The sequence below is a fragment of the Aulonocara sp. 'chitande type north' Nkhata Bay genome, linkage group LG23, assembly GCF_057382095.1.
Source record: "Aulonocara sp. 'chitande type north' Nkhata Bay isolate Kocher_YH1m ecotype deep benthic linkage group LG23, A_spYH_male_GT1.1, whole genome shotgun sequence".
Classification (NCBI taxonomy): Eukaryota; Metazoa; Chordata; class Actinopteri; order Cichliformes; family Cichlidae; genus Aulonocara; species Aulonocara sp. 'chitande type north' Nkhata Bay.
In genome coordinates this window covers 2,077,818-2,105,265 of record NC_141365.1, presented here as the reverse complement: position 1 = coordinate 2,105,265, position 27,448 = coordinate 2,077,818, and the positions used below count along the sequence as shown (strand labels likewise).

Here is a 27,448-nt window from a genome sequence, read left to right as displayed (position 1 = left end):
ATAACTTTAATCTCAGCCAAACCGATTTACTCAGGAACAAATAAAATACTAAAAAAACAACAACATTTTAAGTTATCTAAGTGACGGCCGGGAGTCCGGTGTTCTCACGGCTCTAGTGAGCCTAGCCCCCGGCTAGCTATCGAGCTAGTGGGTAACACGTCTCCAAAAACGTCGGAGCGCTTTTGAAAATATGTGGTGTCCTGATAAACTGAGCAGATATTTGAGGTTTACACAGCTACATTCTCGCCTGAAAATATGTTAAACGTTTATTTTGTGACTCAGAAAGAATAATAAGAGTAATATTAAAGCTAACTAGCTGCCGCCATTGTTGGAAACTAAGCTGGGCGCTATGAATTCTGGGACACAGCTTCTTCTCCTTCGGGGTTTAACGGCAGCTGGCATCCTTGTACTTGCAGTGCTGCCATCTTCTGTTTCAGTCCGTTATTACACTCTTAAATCCTGCTACTTATTCCTGCGTCTTTTGTGATCTTACAAAGCTTCAAACGACGCGTCGACTATTAAATCAGTCGTTTTTGATAGTCGACGTAATCGTGACTAGTCGACTAATCGTGGCAGCCCTAGCTTGATTGGCACAATCACATGCCGCGTGATAGTTGCACTAAGAATTAAAGCGTACAAGCTAACGCGTTTACTGCTGAGGGACACATGAAGAAGTCGTGTCACAGCTGTAGCCATGTTGAAGAGTTCTGGTCCTCACGATCCATCCAAAACTCCAGGAGACGCTTCCCTCACCTTTTCTCCCCCCTCCCACACAAACTAAGAAGAACAGTGACTGGACTGACTAAACCAACACGGGGCTTTCCAACTTTTCTCTAAACATCCTTTAATGAGAATGACCAGCAGTGTTTACAGTTTGGTGAAACCGTGCACAGACAACCCACAAATATTCACAGACTGCCAGGGACACAAACCTACTCCTCCTTGGGGGACAAAAAGCAGCACACGGAGCCTGAATAAGCCATTACACTTTGTTCCCAACTCTCCTGCTTTATCTCTCTCTCAGATTGTTCCCACGCTTTGCTTTGCGCTCACCAAATGATGAGCCTCATGGGAAGTTCCATTTAGAAAGTCTGTGATAATGCAGACGTCATCTTAATTTGTGCCTCTTATAGACCTGAAGCTGTCCAAAGAAAAAAAGTCAAAGGACAGGCTGAATTTGTTAGTTCAGCGCACTTCAAGTGGACCTTGATGTATCCGCTTCATACAAACAAGCAGCTTTGTAACACTGTGGATGTGGGAAGAGAGAGATCGAAAACCCACAAACGTGTTGAAAAACCAACAGTGCACGCTAAGAAGCCACAAAGCCAAACAAAGCAAAGCACTGCTGTAAAACAAAGTGCACAGATCAGCACGACAGCATTCACAGCAACACAGTTTTATGTTACAGCACATTGTTGTGGATGGAGACTGAGAGCATCGCTGTCAGCCTACAGATGTATAGAGCTGCATTATCGTGACAAGCATGATTGATCTACAGGTAACTGAGCTGGTGGAAAAATCCAAGTATTTGTACTTGATTACAAAGTGTCACTTTGGCTCAGCAGTGTATCTACTGTATAATGTATTTATGAAAATGCTGTATTTGTGTTTTACCAAGTCTTCTAATATTTGCTGGTCTGGGTCTCTCAGCCTGAAGAACAACGATGGATTGAAGCACTTTGTGAAACTGTCGCAAAGCAGCAGCGCTCCGTGTAGAGTCTTCTGGGTGGGTGTGTTTCGTGGGGTATCAAATTGCCCCTCGGGGATCATAAAGCGTATCTTGACTCTTAAAGTGATGGTTGCCAAGTTTTCAGTAAAAGAAAACTGGCAAGTGTTTTTCTAAATACTTTCATTTCCCTTTGATGTGTATTAACGTGTCTTGCAACAATAACACACCTACTGCACGCACCGTGTACGTGGGGTACATTGCGCAACACTGGCACAAGCAAAACTCTGCTGTTCTCTCGTCTCTCTGCTTCTTGTTGTCAGGCAGCAGAAACTTTTTCCTTTTTGATGAGGAATGCAGCAGGTAGCGCTGAGCAGACCAGCCAGACAAACCTTCCCCCGCCGAGTCCACAACAATAGTGCTCATTCAGCTCCAGCAGTTCACTCCTTCTCCCCCTCCTTACCTTCTGATACGCCTGCTGGAGGTAGTTGTACGGGATCCTCCTGCTGAAGTCCTGCACCACATCCTCGCTGACTTTGTGCAGAGACTGCGTGCCAACTTTCTCCTCGATGCATTTGTTCATACACGCTGCTCTCCGCAGGACCGAGTCGAAAAAGCGCAGATCCGAGAAGCTTTCATCTAACGGATGCTGGTCCTGGCACCTCAGCCGGCATCGGACTCTGGTGGCCCGGACCTGTCTGTGGCTGCTGAGCGCTCCCTCCATGTAGCGCACCACGCTCTCATAATCGGCACTGTAAAACGCTTCCACCGCGTTATCATATAAAAGGTCGTACGGCTCCAGCACACCGGCGGAAGATGGCAACACGGCTGAGAGCAGGACCGGGAGGAAGATAAGAGTCGGAAACAAGTTTCCATCCATCCTCTTCTCTTCAGGTTGCGAGGAGCTGCAGGCGGAGAGCACACAAAAATCAGCTCAGCCTCCTTTTCCAGTTCATCCAAGCGCTCCTCTCAGAGGGATCAGCCGAGCGAGGCGGAAATGGAATAATTACTTATCGAGGACGCACTTGTTACGACCCCCTCTCGCTCCTTTAACTCCTCCCCTCCGAGATGAATGGCCAGGGTACACTCAAAGCTCGTTTTCGTAACAGGGAAACAGCCCCCACGGGGAAGCACGGGCAGTCCCGTGGGTCCCGTTTATTCAACGTTGAAAACACGAAACGCTGCGTTTAAAGGAGGAATGCACCGTTTAAACTGTTTGGGTTCATTGAGATAAAAAACAAAATCTCCAGTTTTAGACAATTTGAGCTCACTGAGACAAACCTGAAGATGTTTTCAGTCATAAAGAAACACTGAAAAGGAGACATTTGACTTCTCAGACCTAAAGAGTTTCCAAACGTAACCGAGAGACATTCAAACAGGTAAGCAAATCCCCCAAAGCTGGTTCTGTTCACTGGATGTGTCGCCTTCACAGGGAGAAACGTTTTCGTCGCTCACTCCTTCCAAATGAACAGAATCAACTTTCTGGGAGTCCTAAACAACAAACTCTTCAGCTCATCCACATCAACGAAACTTCGTTTCCACGCTGTTTGGGCAACTTCAATAACTCTCATGTTAACTCAGCTACGCTGTTTAAGAATAAATTCAGTTATACTGCGAGCGCAGGAAACAACTAGAAAATTCTTTGTCAACAAAAGAAAAACGCGCTCGCTCCGAGTCCCCGCCAGACGCAGACCCACAGCTTTTCCCACATCAGTGGACACTGTCTCCCTCTTCAGGTTTTCGATGTACAAACACTTTTTTAAAAACACCACAAAACGACATGAAAGTAGAGTCCAGGTCAAAGCACTTGCATAGACTTCTTTGATAAGTCAAGTCACTTATTTACATAGCTTTTATTCCTGGTCTCCAAACAAGTAAATTATAAAGAAGCAAGAAACCAAACGTGACAGAAATAAAAAGCACACAAAGCAGATATTTCAGTGATAATAAAAATGTGATGAATCGATAAAATAGGGGGGAAAGTCTAATAAATAATAAATGGAGAAGTAAGGTGAATATAAATAAAACATATAATTTCAGAAAGAAGAGTCGAAATAAAAGAGCTGTAAGAAAACTGTCCAACTGTCTTTAGTTGGACAGTTTTTTGTGAGTCTGTTTTTTAAATGTTATTTCATCTGTTACTGACCTAATTACCAATTAAGCCAAACTGAAATATGTGATTACTTAATTTAATTAAGCCACTGTATGTGGATTGCACCACTAGGTGGCAGTCAAACCAAGGAGATTTACACCGATCACTCATAATATGAAGAACCACAAGAGCCCAATGAATGTAATACACCGCAGTGCAACACGTTTTAGACACACCAATGAGCTAAACTAGAGCTGTATACATGTTTACTATATGCTGTGAATACAATATTCTAATATTGAGATGATCTTTGAAAGTAAGTCAATTATTTGTGTGTATGCTACCATTGTATGTAGTGTATAATCTTACTTTTTTCATTGATTGTACTTATTTGTATTTTTGTATTTCCTTCATATATCTGTACCTGAGCTGAGGTGACGCCAAAATTTCCCCGTTGTGGGATCAATAAAGTCTTATCTTATCTTATTTCAATGGAAGAAATGTAGATGACAGTCTATGCTGGCGGTGGCAGAGCATTTAAAGCTCCGCCCTCCCTGAGCCTGGTTCAGCTTCCTTCCTGATAAAAAGGAGTTTTTTCTTCCCGTTGTTGCCAAGTGCTTGTTCAAAGGACGTCAGATCAGATTGAATCAAATCTAATCAACTGATCACATGGCAGCAATGCACTCAATGCATTAAGGCATACAGGCATAGCTAAGATGGGCTGCTGAAGGTCAAACCGAGCATCAGAATGGGGAAGAAAGGTGGTTGTTGGTGCCCAACATGCTGCTCTGAGTATTTCAGAAACTGCTGATGGGGGATTTTCCAACACAACGATCTCTAGGGTTGTCAGTGTGAACAGTTCTCTGGGTGGAAATGCCTTGTTGATGCCATTTGAGGTCAAAGGCTGGTCTGCTGTGAGTCAATAAGAAGGAAACAGTAGTTCTAATAACCACTTCTAACAGCGAAGCCATGCATCTCTGAATGCACACAAGTTGAACCTTGAAGCACATGAGCTACAGCAGGTGTCACTCCTGTCAGCTAAGAACAGGAAACTGAGGTTAGACTTGACGTGGACTTTATAAACTGGACAAGAGAAGACTGTAAAAATGTTGCCTGTTCTAATGAGACTTTTTGGTGTAAACAACCATAAAGCATGTATCTATGCTGCCTGTGAGTTCACTGTACTGTAATGGCCTCTCCTATCAGCAGGGCTCAAACCAACAATAAGATAAGATAAGATAAGATAAGATAAGATTAAACTTTAAATCAAATCAAATCACTTTTATTGTCACATCACATGTGCAGGTACATTGGTACAGCACATGTGAGTGAAATTCTTGTGTGCGAGCTTCACAAGCAACAGAGTTGTGCAAAATACAATAATGTAAACAAGCAAAATACAAGAATGGCTACATCTGAAACTAATAAATATATGTACAATATATAATAGTATATGCATTTCTGGATGTGTATACTAAATATTTTTCTACGTGTGTGTCTGTGTGTGTGTGTACACATATTTTATAAATTAAATAGAGTAAACAATGAATAGAATATATAAAATATATAAAATAAAATATACAGAGTGAGACATGTGCAAAACAGTGGCGTTACTGTACAGTGTGGAGTGCATAATGTTAAAGTTCCAGTAGTGAAGCTGAGGTGTCTATGACGTGTTCAGCAGTCTGATGGCCTGGTGGAAGAAGCTGTCTCTCAGTCTGCTGGTACGGGACCGGATGCTGCAGAACCTCCTTCCTGATGGAAGCAGTCTGAACAGTTTATGGCTGGGGTGACTGGAGTCCTTGATGATCCTCCCCGCTTTCCTCAGGCACCGCTTCCTGTAGATGTCTTGGAGGGAGGGAAGCTCACCTCCAATTATCCGTTCAGAGCACCGCACTACTCGCTGGAGAGCTTTGCAGTTGTAGGCGGTGCTGTTGCCATACCAGGTGGTGATGCATCCAGTGAGGATGCTCTCAATGGCACAGTGATAGAAGGTCCTGAGGATGCGGGGGCTCATGCCGAATCTTTTCAGTCTCCTGAGAAAGAAGAGGCGCTGCTGCGCCTTCTTCACTGTTTTGTTTGTGTGTACTGACCACGTAAGATCCTCAGCCAGATGTACGCCAAGGAACCGGAAGCTGCTCACTCTCTCCACAGCAGCGCCGTTGATGGTGATGGGGGTGTGTACTTCTCTGCACCTCCGGAAGTCCACTATCAACTCCTTTGTCTTTGCGACGTTGAGGGTGAGATGGTTGTCTTGACACCAGTGGGTCAGGGCGCTGACCTCCTCCCTGTAAGCCGTCTCATCACCATTGGTGATAAGACCCACCACTGTAGTGTCGTCCGCAAACTTCGCAATGATGTTGGAGCTGTTAGTGGCTGTGCAGTCGTAGGTGTAGAGTGAGTACAGGAGAGGGCTCAGTACACACCCCTGTGGAGCACCATGTGTGACGGGGGATGAGGTGATGCTGCCCAGTCTGACCACTTGGCATCTGTCAGACAGGAAGCTAAGGATCCAGCTGCAGAGGGAGCTGCTCAGTCCTAGATCCTGCAGTTTCCTGTTTCCTTTATTAATCCCTCGGGTGGGTTCCTCTGGGAAATTCGGTTTCCAAAAGCACAGCACCGACAGAAGTTACAGAACGTGAGCAGAATATTTTATATATACACACATATATAAATACAGAGACATATATGAATAAAATATATGAAAGGGATAAATAGAATAAATAGGAATAAGAATACAAGGGAATTGCACATTTCAAGTATTGAAGTGTTTTGCACCGTTGACTATTAACAAAAAGCATTGCACAGTGAAGAGGCACTACAGCTTAGTTGTTCCCCCCTCCTTTGTCCTCCTGTTTCCCCTCCGTCTCCCCTTCCAGAGAGGAGTTAAACAGTCTGATGGCGTGTGGGACAAAGGAGTTTTTAAGTCTGTTAGTTCTTGTCTTGGGGAGAAGCAACCTGTCACTGAACAGACTCTTCTGGTTGTTTATGGCCGTGTGCAGAGGATGCCCAGCATTGTCCATAATGTCCAGCAGTTTCTTTAATGTCCTTTTCTCTGCCACTGTCACCAGAGTGTCCAGCTTCATGCCGACCACAGAGCTAGCCTTCCTGATCAGTTTCTCCAGCCTGCATGAGTCCTTCTTTGCTGTGCTGCTCCCCCAGCACACCACAGCATAGAAAAGTACTCCAGCAACCACTGACTGGTAAAACATCCTCAGGAGCTTCCTGCAGATGTTAAAAGACCTCAGCCTCCTGAGGAAGTACAGTCGGCTTTGGGCTTTTTTATACAGGTGCTCTGTGTTGCATGACCAGTCCAGTTTGTTGTCCACCCACAGCCCGAGGTACTTGTACTTGTACTTGTTGACCACCTCCACCTCCACCTCCTCTATCTGAACCGGCAGTGGACCTGCTCTGGACCTCCCGAAGTCCACAACCAGTTCCTTGGTCTTTGAGGTGTTGAGTTGCAGGTGGTTTGTGTGACTCCATGTGAGGAAGTTCCTCACCAGACTTCTGTACTCCTCTTCCTGATCATCTTCCAGGATGCAGCCATTTGCATCATGGCTGTACGGCAGCTGTGCGATGGCATCGTGCTACTACGAACCAAAATGTTTTCAGCACCTCGTTAAATTTTAGCCAGAGAGAATTAGGGCCGTGATTAGATATGACGACTGCTTTCTTTCTGTTAGTCTTTTGCTGGCAGTTCAGGAAGGAATCTGTGCGGCACACGGCCACTCCCTCCAGAGTCTGCATCCACTTAAATCCACACCCACGTCTTGTTATGTTTCGAGTGAGGAGCGAGATCATTTGTTTCCACAAATTAGAAACGCACTAATGGAGCAAATGTGTATTTGCCAATAATTAATTTCACTGTTCTCTCCGAGCAAATGATCAAATCAAAGCATGTATTTATCCTTCGATCTTCCTCTTGTATATTTGCCCACACAAATGTTCACATGGTGCTTATCTTAAATGGTTGGTTTTACACACTGATGACTATGAAATGCAGACTGAACAAAAGTAGGTTTCTTACTGTCGTTCCATAGTTTGTCTAGTCTGAGAGCAACCCTGTCAACGCTTCTGGTGTACAGTAATGGATTTAATGACAGTGTATGAAAGGAAGGAAACGAATACACTGGAGAAAACACACTCATTACTTGTACACTGTGGCGTTTAAGATAACTGCTGCCTGGATACAGCAAACAACAAACTCTTATGGACTTTTTATATTCAACCAAATGCAGTTTGTGTGTTAAAGCAAAGTCTGAACACATGTTAAACTTATGGCACTGTGTTTATTTTACAGCTGTGGTGGTTAGCAAGCAGAGTATTACTGAAAACTGGAATCTGAATAATATTTTAAATTATGCGACCACAGTTGCTCCCAGACAGTAAGAACAGCGACTGACAAAACTGAATCAATAACGACAAATATTACAAAGTTACAAAATGTAACAAAACAGTTATAAATATCCCTGCAGATAACACAAGTTCAATTTATATGGTGGAAACTGAGGCGCCCTCTTACCAAACTGTAAAGCTTGTTATTTTCTCTGCAGAGGACGTGCACGATGAAGGGTGTGCACGATGAAGGGTGTGCACGATGAAGGGTGTGCACGATGAAGGATGTGCACGATGAAGGATGTGTACGACTACTGCCATGTGACTGTTCATTAGATGGAGGAGCTGTACAGCCAGGGTCAGGAATCATTTCCTGTGTGGCTCAGTGGCGCATTTGGGTAATCTCAGTCTCTCGCTGAGCGTGCTCCTGTGATTGGCCAGCACGTCATGGAGCGTTGTCCTTATCTTGGACAACATCCGCCTCTCTGACACCACCTTAGCTCCGTCCACTCAGCATTCCTGGCCGTGCAAATCAGTTTATTGAGTTTGTTGCCACCTGCGACACTTAACCTGCTGCCCCAGCATGCAACAGCGTAGAGGATGACGCTGGCTAGACTACTGAAGAGTATGCAGCTGATACATGATGCTTTTGTATTGTTGCACGTATGGCACAACCTCCAAATTCTCCCTCCATTAAAAAGTGCAGTGGCTTCATGGTTGTGGGTTTTTGTTTTTGTCAGCATCTAATAATAAATAACAAACTTAAATAACTTCATATAAAGTTTGTCTTCACAAAGGCACCTTTGTAAAATGTTCAAGCTTTAAATATCATTGATCAAACACAGGAAAACCCAGACGAGAAAAAAAACAAAAACAAAACAATTTTATTTAATTATGCAAACAATAAAAAAACTGACAAGTTACGAAATGAATCACACACTTTAGACACAAACAGATCAAAGTACAACAGAAAGTACTGCACTTTATGGCCACACTTTAAATTATGAAAGCAAATCTTATTTAAAGCTTATTATAAACGTGATGATTTTATAAGAGTGCAGGAGGACGACAGGGTCCTTCACTAACATAAATCTGTAATTACAGAAGAAATTTCAATGTTGAACCTTCACATCTTTACTGTGGGAAACAACACACGACGACCGATCCTGATGTGACCTCATTATTCAGTGAATGTAGAAAGTTTTTTCTTCTTCTTTGCTTTCAACTAGACGTAGTTGGACTTTGGATCACTGGTGGGAAGCAGACGGCTGGAGCTTATGGACACCGAGGACATGGTCGTGCATCTCCGACAGCTCAGGAAAGCACCACCAGTCAGAGTGAGCAGTCCACCGGCCCAGCTCACAAACACGGCATTACCAAACTCAGATCTGCCGGAGAGAGCAAATAAACACTAACTTAGCGTGCTGCATGTTTGCTCACAGGGTTCATGTGTGACGATATGTGTCAGCTGTACCTGATTAGAGGAGGCGAATGATAAAAGTTCTGAAGAACAACTTTGACAAACCAGGAGGTGATGATGATGGTCAATAAACCTAATCACAGACAGCACATGATATTGTCCATCATTGTTGTGAATACATTAGTCGTCTCTCCACTCATTTAATTTTGGTTTCATGTGTTAGTTTAGATCTGAACGCACCTGAGAGCATGAACATGATTCCCCCGATCATCGCTGTCACAGATTTGCTCTGCGAGGCACCGTCCATGAAGTGGGTGCACTTCATCCCCACTGTGGAGACGAGCATTGCCAGAGCAGAGAGGAAGAGGCTGAGTGGCAACGCTATCCTGGTTGCTTGAATCTCATCTAAAGGAAACAGAAGCACAAATATGGGAATGTTTGCTAAACTGTAAATGTAGATTATACATTAAATATCAGATTTAGAACATTTTTGCTTGCAAAAGCTCAACAAAAAGCTGGAAGTAATTCCACACAAACATTTTTACTTTATCAAAAAGAGACATTTCTGACTAATTACAGCCCCTGTTGTAAGCTGGGGTGCAATCCAAACCTACCTGGCAGTTTGATAAAGGAATGGTAAATTTCACAGGTGGCTCTGTCTTGGACTCCACCACAGGACATCCATAAGCCCTCATAGGAGCGGTGCTTGCCCTGGACCAGCTTCTTCCAGTCCACCATAACAGTGGCGGCAGCAGTGGCACCGACTCCGACCAGGGAGAGAAAAAATCCAAGCAGCTGTAATCCAGATGCGGCCATCTTATCCAGCAGAGGAGTTAACTTAATCGACGAGTCCTGAAACGTCTTTGGGAATGTCCAAATGATCTGAAATGCTGATGAGTGCCGCTGAAGTCAGTAGTCGCTCGTAGTTGCTCACAGTTATGCGTGAGCGCTGCTGCCTCCTGTTTTTAAAGTCCAAGATGCGTCACGCTCTAGATCCCTTTTTCCTCCTGCAGCCGTTGATGGGAAGAAAATGTTCCAGGAAGTCTTATCTTGCTAATTAACTAATGATGATAACATAGATTACACTGACATCCTAAGGAAAGACCGCCATAACATGTTTGAACAAATACGAAAAAGATTCCTCTTCTTTGGATGAGTCCTCCTGATGACCTCCATGAGTAGAAGTTTAATATTTAGCATTTAATATGTTTCTGCAAATCTGGCCTGATGATCAAACTGGGTCTCAAAGTGCACAGACACAAGAATGGATTTCAAGATCGGTGCAAATCTGATTTTTCTGCAGTTTCACTTTGCATCAAACATGTGCTTCAGGTGTGGTGCATGCCTAGTGCATTTAACCTGCACCTATATGAGACTGCAACAGGCTACGTGCAGGGAACTAAACTGTGAGCCCATCACACAACAATGGCCTGATTATCTAACGGGTTTCAATATGTATTTATTGGATGCATCTTTGGGTTGATGTACGATACAAAACATACTTTAAACTTTAAGCTTTGCATGATTCAAACTGTGCTGAGATCTACATTTTTAAGTATAATTTTACAGTGAATGAAGAAAATAAGCAGCACATCTTACACATGCAAACATTTGTTGAATTTATTCTGTAACTTCTGTGTTGCATGCTTCAACTGATAAACTATTGCACAAGCACAATTTACAATGCACAGTACTGTACATTCTGAGTCCCACGAGATCCATTAAAGATGATCTTTGAACCAAACATTTGAACGTCAGCGTCCTCATTGTCATTCCTTTCCTCCATTTAACGTAGCAAGCTCGCGCTTACGTGAACAAACTCTTCATTTACTTCAGCAGTTACCAAATTATCTGACCATATTTGGTTCACAAGATGCCTGTTTGTTAACATTTGCATTGCCTGTTAGATTGGATCAGGGTCCAGCCTTTCCTGAAATAAGCACAAACATTTTGCAGCAATTAAAGTTACAGATCCCATCTGAATGTGCCACTTAACTTATTTATTATTCTTTTTTTCTTTCCAGCATTGTTAAGTTTGACTTGCAAGGTCTGCTTGAGTCAAATCTTATTTCCAAGGAAGTTTCTTTTGTTGTTGCCTGCAGGCAGAAGATGTTGGTGACAGCAGCAGGAAGGATGTTTTTGTGCCACATGACTTTTTAAATTACTTATTTTTAACAAATGATTGCACCAAGAAGTCGACACAACGGTCCGCACAGTTTGACACTTTTTAACCTTTCTTTAACTCCACACTGTAGTCAGTCGAGTTTTGCTTGGAGCATCAAGCTGGAGATTTCATTGTTTTTACCATCTTTCAAAATCTGTCTTCGTGCTAACGATCCTGTACGCAGACAGACCCTCCACTATGATAAAGTACACAGGACTGGTATTAGCTTTTTAACCTGTTTATAGCCTCATACTGTTTTCTATTTTTTGGTGCCTCAGAGGTCAAACCATCATCGGGGCGCTGCATCATCACTAATGTAGCACCCAACTCACGTAGCTCAAATTCAAATTTTATTTGTCACGTACACAGTCATACACAGTACAATATGCAGTGAAATGCTTAGACAACTGCTCGTGAGCTAAAAAAAAAGAAAAGAAGAAAAGGCTATGAATAAGATAGGAAATAAATATGAAAATTAAAAAGGGTAAATTTAACTAGGAAGGAATAAAACAAAATATGAAAATTTAAGTTAAAAATGAAATAACTGTACAACACAAATTAGAATGAAGTTATTTCATTTTTAACTTTAATTTTTATATTTTATTTTTTTATATATTATTTTATAGCTCAGGATTAACTCTCGGTTAAGGTGATGATAGTACTATGAGCGGGGCCCTGGTACGTTACTTAATTTTACTGGTAAACAGCAGAAACAATTAACCAGTTTTAACCTTTGTACTTAGAAGTCTTGATATTGGCGGTGCCTCCACTCAGTGAAAATAATGAGTTCTGTTTAATCTTCACTAAGAATCATGAATTTATCTAACATGTTAACCCGTTGTTACTTTGTAGTAACCGTTACCACTTACAAACTCTGTAAATAATAATTATGACACAAAACTTTAAATTCAAAATGTATTTAGTCAAAATAAAGTATGATTTAAAAAACATACAATATTCCAAGTTCTGAAGCGTTTCCTTACAATTCAATTGGATGTTTTCTCTTCACACTCACAGTCAATGTTTTAGAAAACACATTTATCCCACAATCCTTTTAAGTTCAGTTCAGATTTGTAACCTTTGCGAGCTCATGTACTGAAACCGTTGCAGGCCTGGTCGTTGCTCGGGCTCGATGGGCCAGAAAACACACAAACGGCCGCTTCACTTGTTAAACAAGCAGAAAAACAAAACGCACGTGCTCAGGTCTACTCCCAAATCCGTTGGGCTAAATGCGAGGGCGAGCTGAGGGGCAGGCTCGCTTTGTGACCGGCAACGCTGCTGAGTACACTGGGACAAACCCACGGAAATCCTATCCACAGAAGAAGGGTCCAGAGGATTCCTCCACTGTGCGTTAGAGATTACTATTTAGTTTCATAGAGTAATCTGTAGCTTACTACTCGGCATACATAGCTATTGCTGGCTCTAAAATGCTAACATGATACATTTTAAGTTCTTCTACATTCTGTTTAAGCTCAATACTACATTCAGTACTCACTCATCACAGGGTAAACAGCGCATAGCAGGAAGGTAAATAGCCTGTGAGCGCTTTACACATTCACACACTGGTGATGGCAGCTACATTGCAGCCACAGCCACCCTGGGGCGCACTGACAGAGGCGAGGCTGCCGGACACTGGCGCCACCAGTAGGCAGCAACGGGTGAAGTGTCTCGCCCAAGGACACAACGACCGAGACTGTCCGAGCAGAGGCTCGAACCGGCAACCGTCCGATTACAAGACGAACTCCCAACTCTTGAGCCACGATCGCCGGTAGACTCTGCATCCACGGCTATTGTTTTTGACTATTCTCCCGTTAGCTCGCCATCCTCCTCCGGTAACGTGCGGCTGCCGACTCTCACCAGTTTAGTTAGTGCTTATTTTTCTTTCGCCTCGCTTAGATCCCGCCTTCCTTACGTCTGATTGGACAATAGGTTTACATCACCCAATGGGATAGACGAAAATACAAGATTGACAAGCCAAAATGAACTCAAAACAACTTGCAGCAAATACAAAGTTTTCCTTGTTTCACATTAGAAAACAAACCTTTGGTTTTCTTGTAACTTTTAACTCCGTGAACACTTAAATTATGATTGACTTCTATTTATTGTGATTTTAAACACGTTTTTAATGCATTTGAATTCTTTTTTTGTTTTTTAAACACATGTGAAATATTTACAATAAAGTCTTTACATGACAATGTTTATATCCTTTTAACCTGTAGGGTCTAAAATAGATATTTGAGACCAGGCTACACTAATAATCCTGGTAACAGAGTGTATGAACTTACCGTAAATCCTGGACTACAGAGCGCACCTGATTAAAAGCTGCATGCTCTAATTGTAGGAAGAAAATCAATTTTGTACTTGTACAGGCCGCACCGTATGCGTTTCACCTGTAATATGAGATATCTACACAGAAATATTACACGTGAGGATTTTTAACGTTTAATTTAATCCGTAAGGTAACATAAACATGGTAACAAGTACAAGTACAAGCTGCAGTGTTCACAGTGTGGGGGGAAAGTAGCGGCTTATGACCCGAAAACTACGGTATTTGTGTTGATCAAACTGTAACACTAAAATGACATCACCTTGGTTGAGTAGGTTATGACATTTATAAAATAAAAAAATGACAAAGTGAAACAAAGATTTCATTCCAGGCTCGATTCAGTCCCTCCCTCCACGGAGAGCTGGGACGTCTGGCCCATGTCTGCCCTGACTGTGATGCACCTCTCAGGCAAAGAATTCACTGTGTGTGGATATTCAGATTGCTTATAATAAGCCTGCTTATTATGAATAAAAGTCATGCAGGTCTCAAAAAAGAAGGGAAACAAAGAGACACGTTAACATGATGGAAATGAAAAGCAAAACATTTCAATAATGAGAAAGTTTTATGAATGAATAAAACAGCAAAAACAAGGATTAACAAATGAGTCTGATAAATAAGCAAAAGTAGAAAAAAAAGAGCTTCAACAAAACGTTCCCAGTGTGAAGCAGGAAGCTGCTGGGAGGCTGACCTCAGTGACGTTTTGGCAGGATGTGGCACCAAAAGCTTTTGAAAACAATAACTTTTTAAAGGGAACAGTTCTGTATTTCACAGGTGCAGATGAGCTTTGTTGTGTGTGTGTGTGTGTGTGTGTGTGTGTGTGTGTGTGTGTGTGTGTGTGTGTGTGTGTGTGTGTGTGTGTGTGTGTGTGTGGACACTTTCTATGTGTCTGTTTGGTTGATATTTATACCTTATTGGAAAATGTTTCAATTGCCTTTAAGCAGCCGGAAGGAAAGTTCGTCCTTATGTGTGGATGAATTTATGTTTGGATTGCATCAGTAGATGGCGCTAAAACCACAGAGCTCACTCACCTGCAGCTGAAGAGAATATCCTCCTGAGAACAAGGACATTTCTGTCCTCTGTAATGGAAATTTGTTTTTGGTCTATATCCAAGTCCGATGCACTTAGCAGACGACATCCTGGGCTTACCACTGACATCTGGTGTGTTTGGGTGGTAAACAGGAAGAAAATCACACAAAAGTTAAACTCTTTGTTCCCGGATCCTCAGGAGGAAATATTGAGGAGCTCCATCTCTCCTGTCTGATCAGATGATGTTCTCAGTTCCACAGTTTCGTTTTCACTTCATATAGACAGATGTTTGTCTTTCTGACATTCAGTCCAATGAATTTAAATAACCAGCTGTAGACATGCCAGTAAGTGTTGAGGGGCACCAGTCATATAAGCTGCCATACACTGGTTGTGCATATGTGTGATATGTACATGACACAGCTGGAAAAACAAATGTTGGTGTGAGCATGTAAACATCAGTGATCATCAGAGCACACCCTGAAACCTTTTATCACACCATTAGCATCCACATGTTACCCTAATGACCCCTCTGCACAGAAACAGACACAGCACACTTGGGCAGTGACCTGTAGGAGCAGCTTGAGGTTTCTGAATATCTCAAAGGGTTTGCTGGGTTTCAACGACTCATTAAGAAACTGAAAATTCACTTTTTCATGGGTTTACAAGTGTGGGGGTCCCACTCTGGGCAGGGACACAACTGGCTCAAAGATCCACTTTACCCACTATTACATACTTGTTTGAAAACAAATAATTACAATAAAACTTCTGAAGCTAAGTGAAACTGTATATAGCAGATGTACATGAAGGTCCTTCACCACTGCAGCTTCTGCTTATATGTCTGACCTACACACACACATGCATATATGTTCCTTATTTAAGAATCTCTGGGTTCCTACAAATGAAGAATCTCGATACATAATTACTAAAGTGTTCCTGGATCAAATCAAATCAAATCACTTTTATTGTCACATCACATGTGCAGGTACATTGGTACAGCACATGTGAGTGAAATTCTTGTGTGCGAGCTTCACAAGCAACAGAGTTGTGCAAAATACAAGAATGGCTACATCTGAAACTAATAAATATATGTCCAATATATAATATATAATACAATATATAATAGTATATGCAGAGAACGCGTTCACGTAATGATTCATCAGTTAGATCAGATGTAATTATCTACAGATGACTCACTGAAAGAGGTTGGTAGCCTCGTTAATCACAAACAGGGACACGCAGCTCTGCAGGATTCGTGAGTGTTTATTTACGGTTCCCAGCTCACAGCTCCGCCCTGCTCTCCACCCTCCTCTGGGCCCCAGCAGCTACTCAAATAGGAAAGGAATGATGGAGGGTCATCTGTGGGGGCCACACCCAAACCCGCTGCTCCACCCCTCCCCTGCAGCTGAGCCACAAACCACACCTCGCCACAGTGCAGTTGTGAAACAGGAATGCTACACAATACAAATTCAACAAGGTGGCACCTCCAAAGTGGCCACAGAATTAGTCATATGATCCGTCAGCTCTGCTAGTGTTGAACAAGGGGCAGCTAAGGATTACTTATCGGTGTTCCTGTAGAGAAATTTGGGTGGAGGACATTTATTTATTTATTGGAGCAACGACAAGTAACAGCAAGCTGTCCAGTGCTGGATCCTCTATAGAATAAAACTATTTATCTGATTCAAATTGTTGTTCTCAGCAGTCGAGTTAGACATGAACAAACGAGCACAGTAACATCAAATATCCATTAACTGCTTTATTTGATCCCATTTTGCTTTGTCACAATCAGCATCGCAGCGGCACACAGTCGCTCCCAGACACGGCCTGCATCCACTCACGTCCACATCCGCTCTTTGTTATGTTTCGAGTGAAGAGTGAGCGAATTTCTCCCCACTGTGACTCAGAAACTCGGAAGCAAACGAACTCTCACCTGTGTTAATCTTCTCACTCTTGCTAATTATTTAATCGAACGAGGCATTCGCGTATCCCTCACACTCGGGACGCAGCCCAGTCTCATGACATGAACATGAACCAAAGTCGGTAAACAGCTTCTGTTTTTGTGTATTTGCCTCCTGAAAATGCAGCTTATAGTCAAATCTCATCAGTTATCACTTACTTCCTAAACAATGGCAGTGCTTATCTTAAACCCACTAAATGCTGACTGAATGCAGCAAGTAGGTTTCTCTGAGAGCGACCTTGGCAACTCTTATATGGTCCTAATGGTCTGGAGTAATGGGCTTAATGACAGTATCTGTGAAAGGAAGGAAAGTATGACATCATTACTCGTACACGGCGGCGCTTAAGATAAGTACTGCCTGGTTACAGTAAACAAGTCTTATGAATGTTTATGCAGTTTTGTGCTGACATTATGGCGTCACATCTGACTGACAGCAGCTGATATCCACAGTGAACGATCCTTTGGTGCTGTGGGAACGGGACTGCTGGTCAGGTCTGAGCTCGCTTCTCCAGCCACATCACCTCGCCACAGTAACATAGCTTCACATTAGGATGATGTTTAAAAATGTATTTCAATGATCTGAGCCTTATCAGTTAATAATAATAAGAAGAAGAATCTTGGTTGGTGGTTATTATCTATCAAATCGATGATGTCTTTTTGTCTTTGTGAGTTTCTATAGATGATTTAACTGCATTAATGTTTCATATGTGTAGATGTTTTGTTGCACGTGTTTCTGTCTTTCAGTTCTGCCCACTTGCTTCTGATTTGTTGATTTCATGTAACCTGTCAGGTACTCTGCAGAAACTTAGCCTGTGCAGCTAATTAAAAACAGGAAAACACAGATTATAAAAAACAACATTATTTTATTTTTCTTCTCAAAATATACAAAATGTTATCTGATCAGGGGAAGCATCACAGATACAAATAAACACATAAAACACACACAAACAAATCCGTATATCGGAAAAGTATCAGAAATGACGCTGTCTCCACTTTACATGCGGCCACACTTCAAACTATTAAAAACTGTTTGTCTTCAGTGCTACTATGAAGAAACTCCACCTGACATGCTCACTTGTATATTTATCGATTTGTGGACTTTTTCAGACTTTAAACTTTGAACCCTGACATCTTTACAGCAGGAGAAACCAGAGCTGTGGTGGTATTTAAACCCAGGACAAAGGAGATTCAAAGGAGTTTCTTCTGAGCGATCCTCACTCCGATCTCAAAGACCTCTCAGTGAATGGACGTATTCTTTAAATAATCCACAAAGGGAAACCGGCTCCTTCTTCAGGTTCTTGTGGCCTTTTCAACTAGACGTAGTTGGACTTGGAGTGATTGGTAGAAAGAAAGTGGCTGGAGCTCATGGACACTGGAGGGTTGGTCCTCCAGCATCTCCGACAGCTCAGGAAAGCACCACCGGCCGCAGTGAGGAGTCCACCAACCCAGCTCACAAACACGGCATTACCAAACTCAGGTCTGCCAAAAAGAGCAGAGCAACATTAATGTAGCACACTGCGTGTTTATTTACAATGTGTATGCATACGTGTGTGTGTGTGTGTCTTGATGACAGTACCTAAACAGCTTGTGTCCACTGTAAGAAAGAACCATGTTGACAAACCAGGAGGTGATGATGATGGTCAACACGCCTAATGAAAGAAAACATCTTTGATCATTGCAGCACTCATGGATCCTGACCCACCTGTTCACTACAATAACAGCCGCTCTCAGCTGCTAACTTCATTATGACTTCTGTCTTCAGTCTGAGCACAGGCTTTGGACACACCTGAAAGTATGAACGTGATTCCTCCGATCATCGCTATCATGGATTTGCTCTTTGGCACACCGTCCATGAAGTGGGTGCACTTCATCCCCACTGTGGAGATGAGTACAGCCAGAGCAGAGAGGAGGAGGCTGACCGGCAGCACTGCCCTGGTAACCTGAATCTCAGCTGCGGCGAACAGAAGCACAAATATCGGTAAGAAATCGTAGCTTTATTACACCGGTGAGAGAAAGAGATTTGGTTTGTTCTCTGATGGCTCGGTGGCTAAAATCCAAAGAAGTAACTGTAACTACATTTACTTTACCCAAAAAGCAGCGTCTTGCTTTGAGATGATTGTAGGTGCGATGCAAACTTACTCGGCATTTTCAGGATGGACTGATAAATTTCACAGGTCATTCTGTCTTGAACACCAGCGCAGGACATCCATAAGCCCTCATAGGAGCGGTGCTTGCCCTGGACCAGCTTCTTCCAGTCCACCATAACAGTGGCGGCAACAGTGGCAGCGACTCCGACCAGAGAGAGAAAAAAGCCGAGGAGCTGCAGTCCGGACGCGGCCATGTTATCCAGCAGATTAATAAGTCCTGAGACTTGTTGTGAGATGGAGAACAGTGATGAGCAGCCGCTGAAGTCAGTAGTTGCTGATTTAAAGGAGTCCCTCCCTCGTAGTTGCTCAGACCTTTGTGCGAGCGCGCTGCTGCCTCCTGTTTTTAAAGTGTAAGGGTGAGGCCCCCTTTTTCCTTCCGCAGCCTTTGATGGGAAGAACGTTTTCCTGGAAGTGGTATCGGGCTAATTAAGTGATGACTGGATCACACCGACTATTCTAAAGAAGAGTCGCTTCAACATCACGTGGCCTTTGCAGTTCTTTGCTTAGGCTCCTATCAAAATAAGCCAAATGGGAAATCAGTTCACGATTTCTTTATTATCTTCTTTCAAATAATTCAGAAAGTCCCTTTTTAATAGTTCAGTTGTTTCTTTTTCAAACAAACAATAAAAACGGTCTTTGGAAGACACCTCCTGATGTCTGTCTTAACTTTTGAGCCTACAAATCTGCAGAAATGTAATATTAGCCTACATGATCCCCTAATTTGTTGTGATGACAATCACCTAATATGTACCCTGCATGTGCCACTACTCTGGACATCAGGGCACTGACTCTCTGATCCAGTTTAATCTACGCAGACACAGTTAGCGCCGTATGATCAGCCCTGAGCCGAACAGTCTGCAGGTCAGGTTGCTGGACGCAGTTTCTGAGCTGTCACGGATGAATTGGTCGATTAGTCATGTTGACAGGAAAAGCTTTGGCTAATTCTCATTGCAGCTGCTCAGAGAGTCACAATAGTGTTGTTTCTCTTTTTGGGTTTGTAACATGTATTTGCATTGAAAGCCTGCTAGCCTGTAATCACTGGATCACTGGACTTTTCCATGTTTTGTAAGGATGTGACTTTCAGATGCTGCTGATCTCTGTTGAGGCTTGTGATTTGTCCTCTACTTGTTTTTTAAGGGCACACCTCACCAAGCTGACATTTTGGCCGGTGTTCCCCTAAAAGCTCTTTGGGGATGTCAAACTGTTTCCTTTGACATTTTTTTATGGATTTAACTAAAAACAGACAAATGATTTGTTTTCTTTAAAGAGACGATACTAACTTAGAGGCACAATTGAAAATTGCTTGTTTGCTAAGTCGGGAGAAACTTTGCTCCAGATCACTTTAAGAAATTGCAAGAATGCGTCTTTGGCAGCCAAATATACAGGAATGAAGGATGTCTCAAGGTCTTTGCACAGCGCTGTTCTTGAGTCCCAAACATCCGTTAAAGGTCTTTGAAGCAAACGCTGACGGTCAGCATCCTCATTGTGACTCTTCCTTTGTGATGCACAGCAGCAGGCTCGTGCTTACGTGAACAAACTCTTTATTTTTCCTTTGACAGTTACTAAATTATTCGAGCATATTTGGTTCACAGGATACGTGTTTGTAAACACGTCGCCTGCATCGCCTGCTAGATTGGCTCAGGCTCCGCCCTTTCCTGAAATATGGCTTCATCAAAACATTTTGCTGCAATTCAAGTCCCAGATTTCATCTGACTTTGCCTTAATTACATCACGTCTGTCCTTCCTTTAGCACTTGGGTTATTTATTAATTAACTTATTTAAAGTCTGCTTAGGTCATTGTTTATTTACAAGGAAATAAAGGTCACTGGGGGTCGCGTTATGAGCCTGCAGGGAGCAGATGGTTGGTGACAATATCAGGAAACCCGCTTTTTTGTACCCGTCAAGTATCTGAATTGGCTTCAGCACAACACAGAAGCCTGAAGTGAAACTGTCTGATGAGAAGCCGGCTTCCTTCTATTCTCACAGCAAGTTGAAAGCATATGCCAGCCTGAAGAATAATATGTCATCTTTCATCTAAGCACACGTTATTCCCACTATAATAATACTGTGTTTGTCAGCCTTACTCCATACGAGCAGGGTTTAATAAGGAATGCAGTCTAAAGCTGATGGTTTGTAACTGTGCAGTTAAATATGTGCCATTCAGCAACAGTAGCAGGTTCCAGTGTGTGCTGTGTGTGCAACAAGTGTCCCTAAAAGTAAGAAACGTACAGGTCCATGCTTACTTGTCAGAAAAGCTCTGACTGTTTGGCGCACTGTCAGAAGGCCTTCAGGAGTGTCCTGTGGTGCCTGTGCAGTTGGCAGCAGACCCTTTGAGTCCAGCTGGTTAAAGTTTAAAACATCTTGACATCAATGCGAAATCCCTGCATGGTCACAGGACTTTGCATAGATTCACTGAGTCTGAAAATAAGTGTTTGTGGCCAGATCTCAATGCTCAAATGTAGCAGCTTCTGTGTTTCAGAGGTCTAATATGCATCTGTCACACTGGAAATTAAAGGCCAGCACTGAGAGTGTACTGAATGAAAAAAAAGATTTATGAACTTATAAAGTCACAAGATAAACAATTTTTGGGATTTAGGTTTTATTGATCCAGCGAACACAAAGAAATCCTGGCTATGTCAGAGCCATGCCCCCATCCTCTGGTTTGTCTGGATCCTCCTCCATCATTTGTACAGTTTAAATATTTGCCCAATTCTAACTAAGGTGGTGCAAAATGTCTTGAAAAAGTTCAAACAGGAGCATCAAAGGCTGGAAAAGTAAGTAGCACTAAAAACAGACAATTAGGGGAACATTTGAATCCCAAAGAGCTTTGAGCTTCTGTAATGTTGTTTGGACCCTTCCTGAGAAGTTTGTGCTGGGATGTGACTCACTGTCCTCCGCTGTTGCCATGGGAACAGTGGTCTGTGACTTTGTTTGGGTATCATAACCTTTTTCCACGTGATTGTCAGTAACTAATGTTTCTCTGCAGAACGTTGCAGATCATCGTTTATTTTTGTGTTTGTGAAAATAGAGTAAGCATCTGTTTCAATCAGCCCACCAGATCCAGCGGCTGGATTCAGACATCTGGACCCTGCAGTCGCTCATCTTTACTCCACTCAGTTTTTCAGCTTTCGTACCAGCACAGACTTTCAAGACTAACATGCTGCCTTCAGCCTCTGTTGGTTATGTAAATGTCTGCCGACACCCACACAGATGGGGCTGCAACTATTTGGAGAATTGTATTATTTTTATTTTTATTGACTCCTGCATCCGACTGGTTAACAAGCCTGGTTTAGCTGATTCAAAAACAGGCTCTGTGAGGACAGTGCAGGGTTGCAGAAAGCAGGAAAGTAGGACTATACAAATACGTATCAAAACTACAAAGAAACTAATTCAAAACTAACTTCTTCAGTCTCAGCTGACTGCAGGTTTCCCAACCCTTTAAACAGTGCATTTGCATAACGACTGAAATGACTGACTGCTTATTAATGATCAAGAAACTGACCTCAGGAAACAATGAGGGGATGCTAATAACTGAGAGGCTGCCATGTGGAGACATGTTTTATGCTCAGATGAGACAAAGACTGAGTTATTTGGCTCCAGGCTTAAAAAGTATGTTTGGAGGAGTAAAAGTGAGGCTTTCAAGCCTGAGAACACCGTACAAACAGTGGTGCAGCCCCAGAGCAGCATCGTGCTCTGGGGCTGTTTTGCTGCCAGTAACGCTGGTGTTGCACAAAGTGGATGATGGAGGAGGACCAACTCCAAATTCAACTTCACCTCTAATCAACAGCTAGACGGCAGAAACTTGGGGACAACTGGGTGTCCCAATAGGACAATGGTCCCAAACACACATCCAAACTAGTGTTATGTTCTTGGAGTGAACGCAACAAGAAAAGTGACCTCCTACTCACACACACCACCCAAGAGCAAAAACAGACTACCTTCCAAAGTGCTATGCAGCCATTTACATTGGCAGCGAGCAAACAAAAAGAATAACAAACAAAAGATCCCTGAAGGGCCCGAAGCTTCCCTGTGAAAACAACAACCAAAAGACAACTTTACCCAAACAGGAGAAAACTGACCCGTACCAGGCTGCTGCAATATAGACACAGTGACAGAGGGACACAAACGCTACTTTACAAATCTATTTACAACAGCAATGAACACACACACACACACTCACTGATACCAATTTGATACCAACTGATAAAAGGTTTTAGGCAAAGACCGTCTAAGTAATCAGACCCACAAGTGGTTTATTGGGTGGTGGCTTGGAGCATGGCTGTTGTTAAATACTGCGTGATCAGCCAATTATCCAATCGCAGAGCAGGAATAATTCCACTCAGCCGGCACTGGACTCCAGTAAGACACATCCAGGTGTCCACACCTGAGAGAGAGGAGAGAAAAAGCCCACAGCCATCCTCTGGTGGGAGGAGTCACACACACATGGCCTACGTGATCTTGGGTCATAACACCAGTTTTTGGATAAAGCGGCAAACTTAAGCTTCTGGAATGAAATCTAAACATGGTCTTTTCTCACTCTTACAGGCGAGCTTTTCAACTTGAACAGTGATAAACAGTAACCTTTACAAAAGGTCGAGCTTACATAAAAGGCAAATAAAAATTCACTGTCACTGAGGGAAAAAAGCTCGATTTTATCACACAGCGACATTCCCTGGAATACTTCCCAAACAAAGAAAGCAGCACTTATTTTGATTGTTATCGAATTCCAGCAGGCTGTGATTGTTTCCTCTAACAAGTAAAAGTGTTTGTTTGGATGGGAAAAGTCTCAGAAGCAGAAATGCTGTGTTTCACCGGCACACTTTAGGCTGTTTTTCTTGGGATAACAAAATCCTCTGAGATCAGTTTTCTGTTAATGACCTCATTTCCAGCACCTTGTTGTTGAGCAGTGTTGGGGCATTAGTGCTCTGTGTAACATGATAGTAAGTTTTTAAAGCTGCTATATCTTTCTTTAATTTAAATATATATCTATACTTCTTTTAAGCACCATTGTGTCTTTAATGCGATTCTTTATAATCTGATTTGCCGTTTGTGCCCGAGCTGGCCAAACCAGTTTTCACTCTTGAGTTTTCTATTCTGTATCAAGCACACGGTGAGATGTGTGAGCCCAAAACGTGAAAAGCTGACAGGAGCATGCTTCAAAGTAAACTGGTGCAGTGAACAGAAAAGTCCCTGAACCCTGAGTGGACTAAACTGGACTAAACTGCCAGATTAAAGAGTTCAGTCGGTAATTAGCGCAGCTGATCAGAAATACTGCAGGCTTCGCTTCCCGTGAAAACGCAAAGCACCTGCCAAATATCAGTAAACATAGGTTATAACTTTTGATTTAATGGAAAGATTCAAGGATTTCCTTGCAAATACTGAATAATGCAGGCCTTTATCACACAAAGGGAGGAAGCGGGCATCTGGGAGGAGCTACGCTGTAAACTCGTTTCTGAGAAAAGCAGTGAGCCACCAACAACATGACAGCCAAATGTTTTCAACGTGAGCTGCTGGGAGAGAGGAGCAGGAACTGTGGGAGAAAGTTGAACTCGTTCCCTGATTCATTAAGAATGTGAAGTAGCAGTGCACTACAGGGGAATTCTTAAAGAAGCCAACACCTGTTCCAAGAAGATGGGTGACTAAACCAGCCTTTTTTCCACAGCCACAGTCAGACACATGAAGATCAGTGCCACGCTCAAAATCAGGCCACAGTATGTGAGTGAGACGCCATCTAGTGGCATCACTGAGCAAGACGAGGTGCAGGAGGCACCGAGAACACAGTGAGACTGAGGTTTACGGGTTTACAGGGGGACCCGGCAAAATCACCGGACATGTCCGTACGTATTTATGTATACCCCCACACACCGGAGCTAACCACGTTCATTATGCGCACATTCCACTGGCTGATTCAGTGCTCAAGTTTGGCGTGGCACACGCTGGCTCCAGTCCATGAACCAAGTTTTTCTTTGTTCAATCAAAAGAATATTTGCGCAATAAAGCCAAACGACAAAAATGAATTGATCAAAACTTTATTTGGCCCACAAATAATTCATTGCTCCTAACTTGTCTCTGGCTTGAAACATTAACGTTATGTGCGCACATGCTCTCAGTGCTTATTGGTTATTTTAGAAAGCTTCATAAAACCGTTCAACAAACGAATGGCGACAGTGAATCTTCTCATGTCCACCAGCTGTAGCACCGATGTAATTCAGAGGGACACATGGTTTCCCTTAAAGATGGTCCAGGCTTCCCCCCTTATAAATGTGCCATTCATTTCCATTGTTAGTTTAATTCCTCGGGGTCCTCTCATACCATGCAGACAATAGCTTTTATTTGAACAGAGCAGATCCCCCAGCTAGTAGGAAATGTTTAGAAACGAAGAGAAGGCCTCTTTTACGCAGTGACTGTTTCACACACGGACAACGTGGAACAACCTGCCAGAAATCCCCCCCCCCTACACACACACACACACACACACACACCATGTTGCTGATATCCGCTCAGGCTGCAGATTCGTAGGTGACTTCTTCTTACATGTGCAGTTGCTATATTGGTTCACTCGGTTTTTAGCTTGACTTCCATAAATATGACACGCTTTTTGTTTTTCTGCGCATATCCAATTATTCAGCGTCCTGTAACTGCACTGGCTGGTCAGTGTGGCAAAACAAATTCAGTACGTTTATGTTCTTCAGTGCCTGCTTTAACAACACTTGGAGGACTGCCTTGGCATGCATTCAGCAGAGACTCCCTCCGTAGATGGGCCTAGCTGCTGCTTCAAACCAGTCGGGTGTCATTCCTGCATCAGGCACAGCACAGAGCGCCTCGGGCCAAACGGCCTGCTAATTTTTTTTATTTTAGATGAGATGAGAAGGTTTACTTTTGTCAGCATTTAGGCGCTGAGCACTTTCTACAGCTTTGACATAACCGCCAGTGGGACTGTGATAATTCTGAGTCAGGGTTGTTTGAAAAAGATAAACATTATCCATCAGTCCAAATCTAGGCTAAACATGTCGCTCCCGTTACAGATTAAGAACTGCGTTTCTGGAAAAAGTCGCGATAGATGATGAGCTTTGTTCTTCAAGTGGCAGATTTGATGATCCTGATCGTAAATGGTTAATGATTTTTCTTCGTTTCTAGCTGAGGGTGGGGCCCTAGAAGCAACTCAGCTGATGCAAGGCTGCCGTAGGAGTGATTGTTGGAATGAAAAATATTATTACTGTTTAAAGTGTTCACATTAAATGTAGCCCTTATCCAGCCGGCCTACAATCTCCAACATGCTTATATACACCAAGCCAAAGGGTGTAGAAGTAACGATAATAATAATGACAACCTTTCTTTCTTTTTTTCACTTCACATTTTGTAACTTCTGGCCTGAACTCTCATAAAAGCAGAGCTGGGATTTTCTTTGTCTCTCTGAGGGTTGGCTCGGGAAGGCTTAACAGAATAGTTCTCTGACAACCTCTACCGGTTTTTCCTGCAGATGCGCCCCAGGCTTCACGGGGACGAGCACACAAACTAAAACATGCAGTGAATTAGATTAAAGATGACGGACACTTTTTTTTTCTTTGCAGACTCACATCAACGAGTCATGAGAGGAAACGATGTTTGTTCTCTCTCTCCCGAGATGATTTACTCTTTAATAACGTCTCTAATCTGGATTGACAGAAATGTAAGAAGGCGGTGACTCTCGCTCTCTCTCATGAGTGGGTGTGTCTTCGTGTCTGAACACGGCGTGCTCCAGTAGATAGACAGCTGCATTCACCTTTCTACCTGCCAGGTGAGACACGGAAAAGACAGTCAAGTCCTCGCAGTAAACCCGCTTCTTCACCATTCTGAGAGGAGCTGAACGCGAGTGGTCCGCTGACCCTGCACGCCGGACAGGTGAGCTCATTTACCTGTAGACACACACCGTGCTGCTGTTTTGTTTGCGCAGTTATGCTAACCATTTAACCAACTGCCTTGCTGATCAGGATGTATGTAATCGTGTTTTTCCCCTCCCCAGTTTCCAGGTAAAAAAACCCCAGACAATCAAAAACACCTGTTGCGTCCGGCTGACCTGCGATTATCAGCGCGACCCGCAGTGCTCAGTATCATTAACCGGGTACCAACACCTCGGTAGGCCCGCAGTTGTGAGCTCCGGCAGGTACAGGAAGAGCACCAAACGCCTGCCTCTGTCCGCAGAGAGATTCCCGCCTGCAGAACTTGTGTTATCCGCACAGCTGGAAACTTTGCCTGGGAATTTCTGTGCTCAAATTTCAGTCATTGTTTCTGGTCGTGTGTGTAACTTCCCATCCCGGCCTTTAGCGCAGGGCTGC

The 27,448-nt window shown here is 43.0% G+C and overlaps 3 protein-coding genes across 4 annotated transcripts in view; all 3 read right to left on the bottom strand.

The window, feature by feature from the left end:
- The window catches only part of p3h2 (prolyl 3-hydroxylase 2), a 44,153-nt gene extending 40,881 nt beyond the window's left edge, over positions 1-3,272 (bottom strand). Inside the window, exon 1 of one of the 2 annotated variants that reach the window (XM_086283218.1) lies at positions 2,130-3,272. In XM_086283218.1, coding sequence (XP_086139344.1) covers positions 2,130-2,546 — 417 coding nt within the window. In that variant the 5' untranslated portion in view covers positions 2,547-3,272. The remainder of the gene's footprint in view (positions 1-2,129) is intronic. The other variant, XM_086283217.1, reaches the window with a different exon arrangement.
- Positions 3,273-8,960: 5,688 nt separating this feature from the next.
- Positions 8,961-10,441, bottom strand: LOC147300810 (claudin-7-like). The gene is made up of 4 exons (XM_086283210.1): positions 10,131-10,441; positions 9,757-9,921; positions 9,571-9,649; positions 8,961-9,484 (listed from the first exon to the last, which is right to left on the bottom strand). Exons 1-4 carry the CDS (start codon positions 10,330-10,332, stop codon positions 9,322-9,324), a joined length of 609 nt encoding a protein of 202 aa, XP_086139336.1. The 5' UTR covers positions 10,333-10,441; the 3' UTR covers positions 8,961-9,321.
- Positions 10,442-17,876: 7,435 nt separating this feature from the next.
- LOC147300809 (claudin-7-like) lies at positions 17,877-19,548 on the bottom strand. The gene is made up of 4 exons (XM_086281734.1): positions 19,126-19,548; positions 18,773-18,937; positions 18,563-18,635; positions 17,877-18,465 (listed from the first exon to the last, which is right to left on the bottom strand). The coding sequence occupies exons 1-4, from the start codon at positions 19,325-19,327 to the stop codon at positions 18,300-18,302; spliced, it is 606 nt and encodes a 201-aa protein (XP_086137860.1). The 5' UTR covers positions 19,328-19,548; the 3' UTR covers positions 17,877-18,299.
- Positions 19,549-27,448: the final 7,900 nt, after the last annotated feature.

What these genes read in the sequence shown, in the direction of transcription:
- LOC147300809 (XM_086281734.1), bottom strand. Translation starts at nt 19,327, where the DNA reads ATGGCCGCGTCCGGACTGCAGCTCCTCGGCTTTTTTCTCTCTCTGGTC. An exon ending in GTCCATCCTGAAAATGCCGA is followed by an intron (nt 18,938 to 19,125) that starts GTAAGTTTGCAT and finishes TGTTCGCCGCAG; the next exon opens with CTGAGATTCAGGTTACCAGG. An exon ending in AATCACGTTCATACTTTCAG is followed by an intron (nt 18,636 to 18,772) that starts GTGTGTCCAAAG and finishes TTCTTTCATTAG; the next exon opens with GCGTGTTGACCATCATCATC.
- LOC147300810 (XM_086283210.1), bottom strand. Translation starts at nt 10,332, where the DNA reads ATGGCCGCATCTGGATTACAGCTGCTTGGATTTTTTCTCTCCCTGGTC. An exon ending in TTCCTTTATCAAACTGCCAG is followed by an intron (nt 9,922 to 10,130) that starts GTAGGTTTGGAT and finishes TGTTTCCTTTAG; the next exon opens with ATGAGATTCAAGCAACCAGG. An exon ending in CATTCGCCTCCTCTAATCAG is followed by an intron (nt 9,485 to 9,570) that starts GTACAGCTGACA and finishes TCTCTCCGGCAG; the next exon opens with ATCTGAGTTTGGTAATGCCG.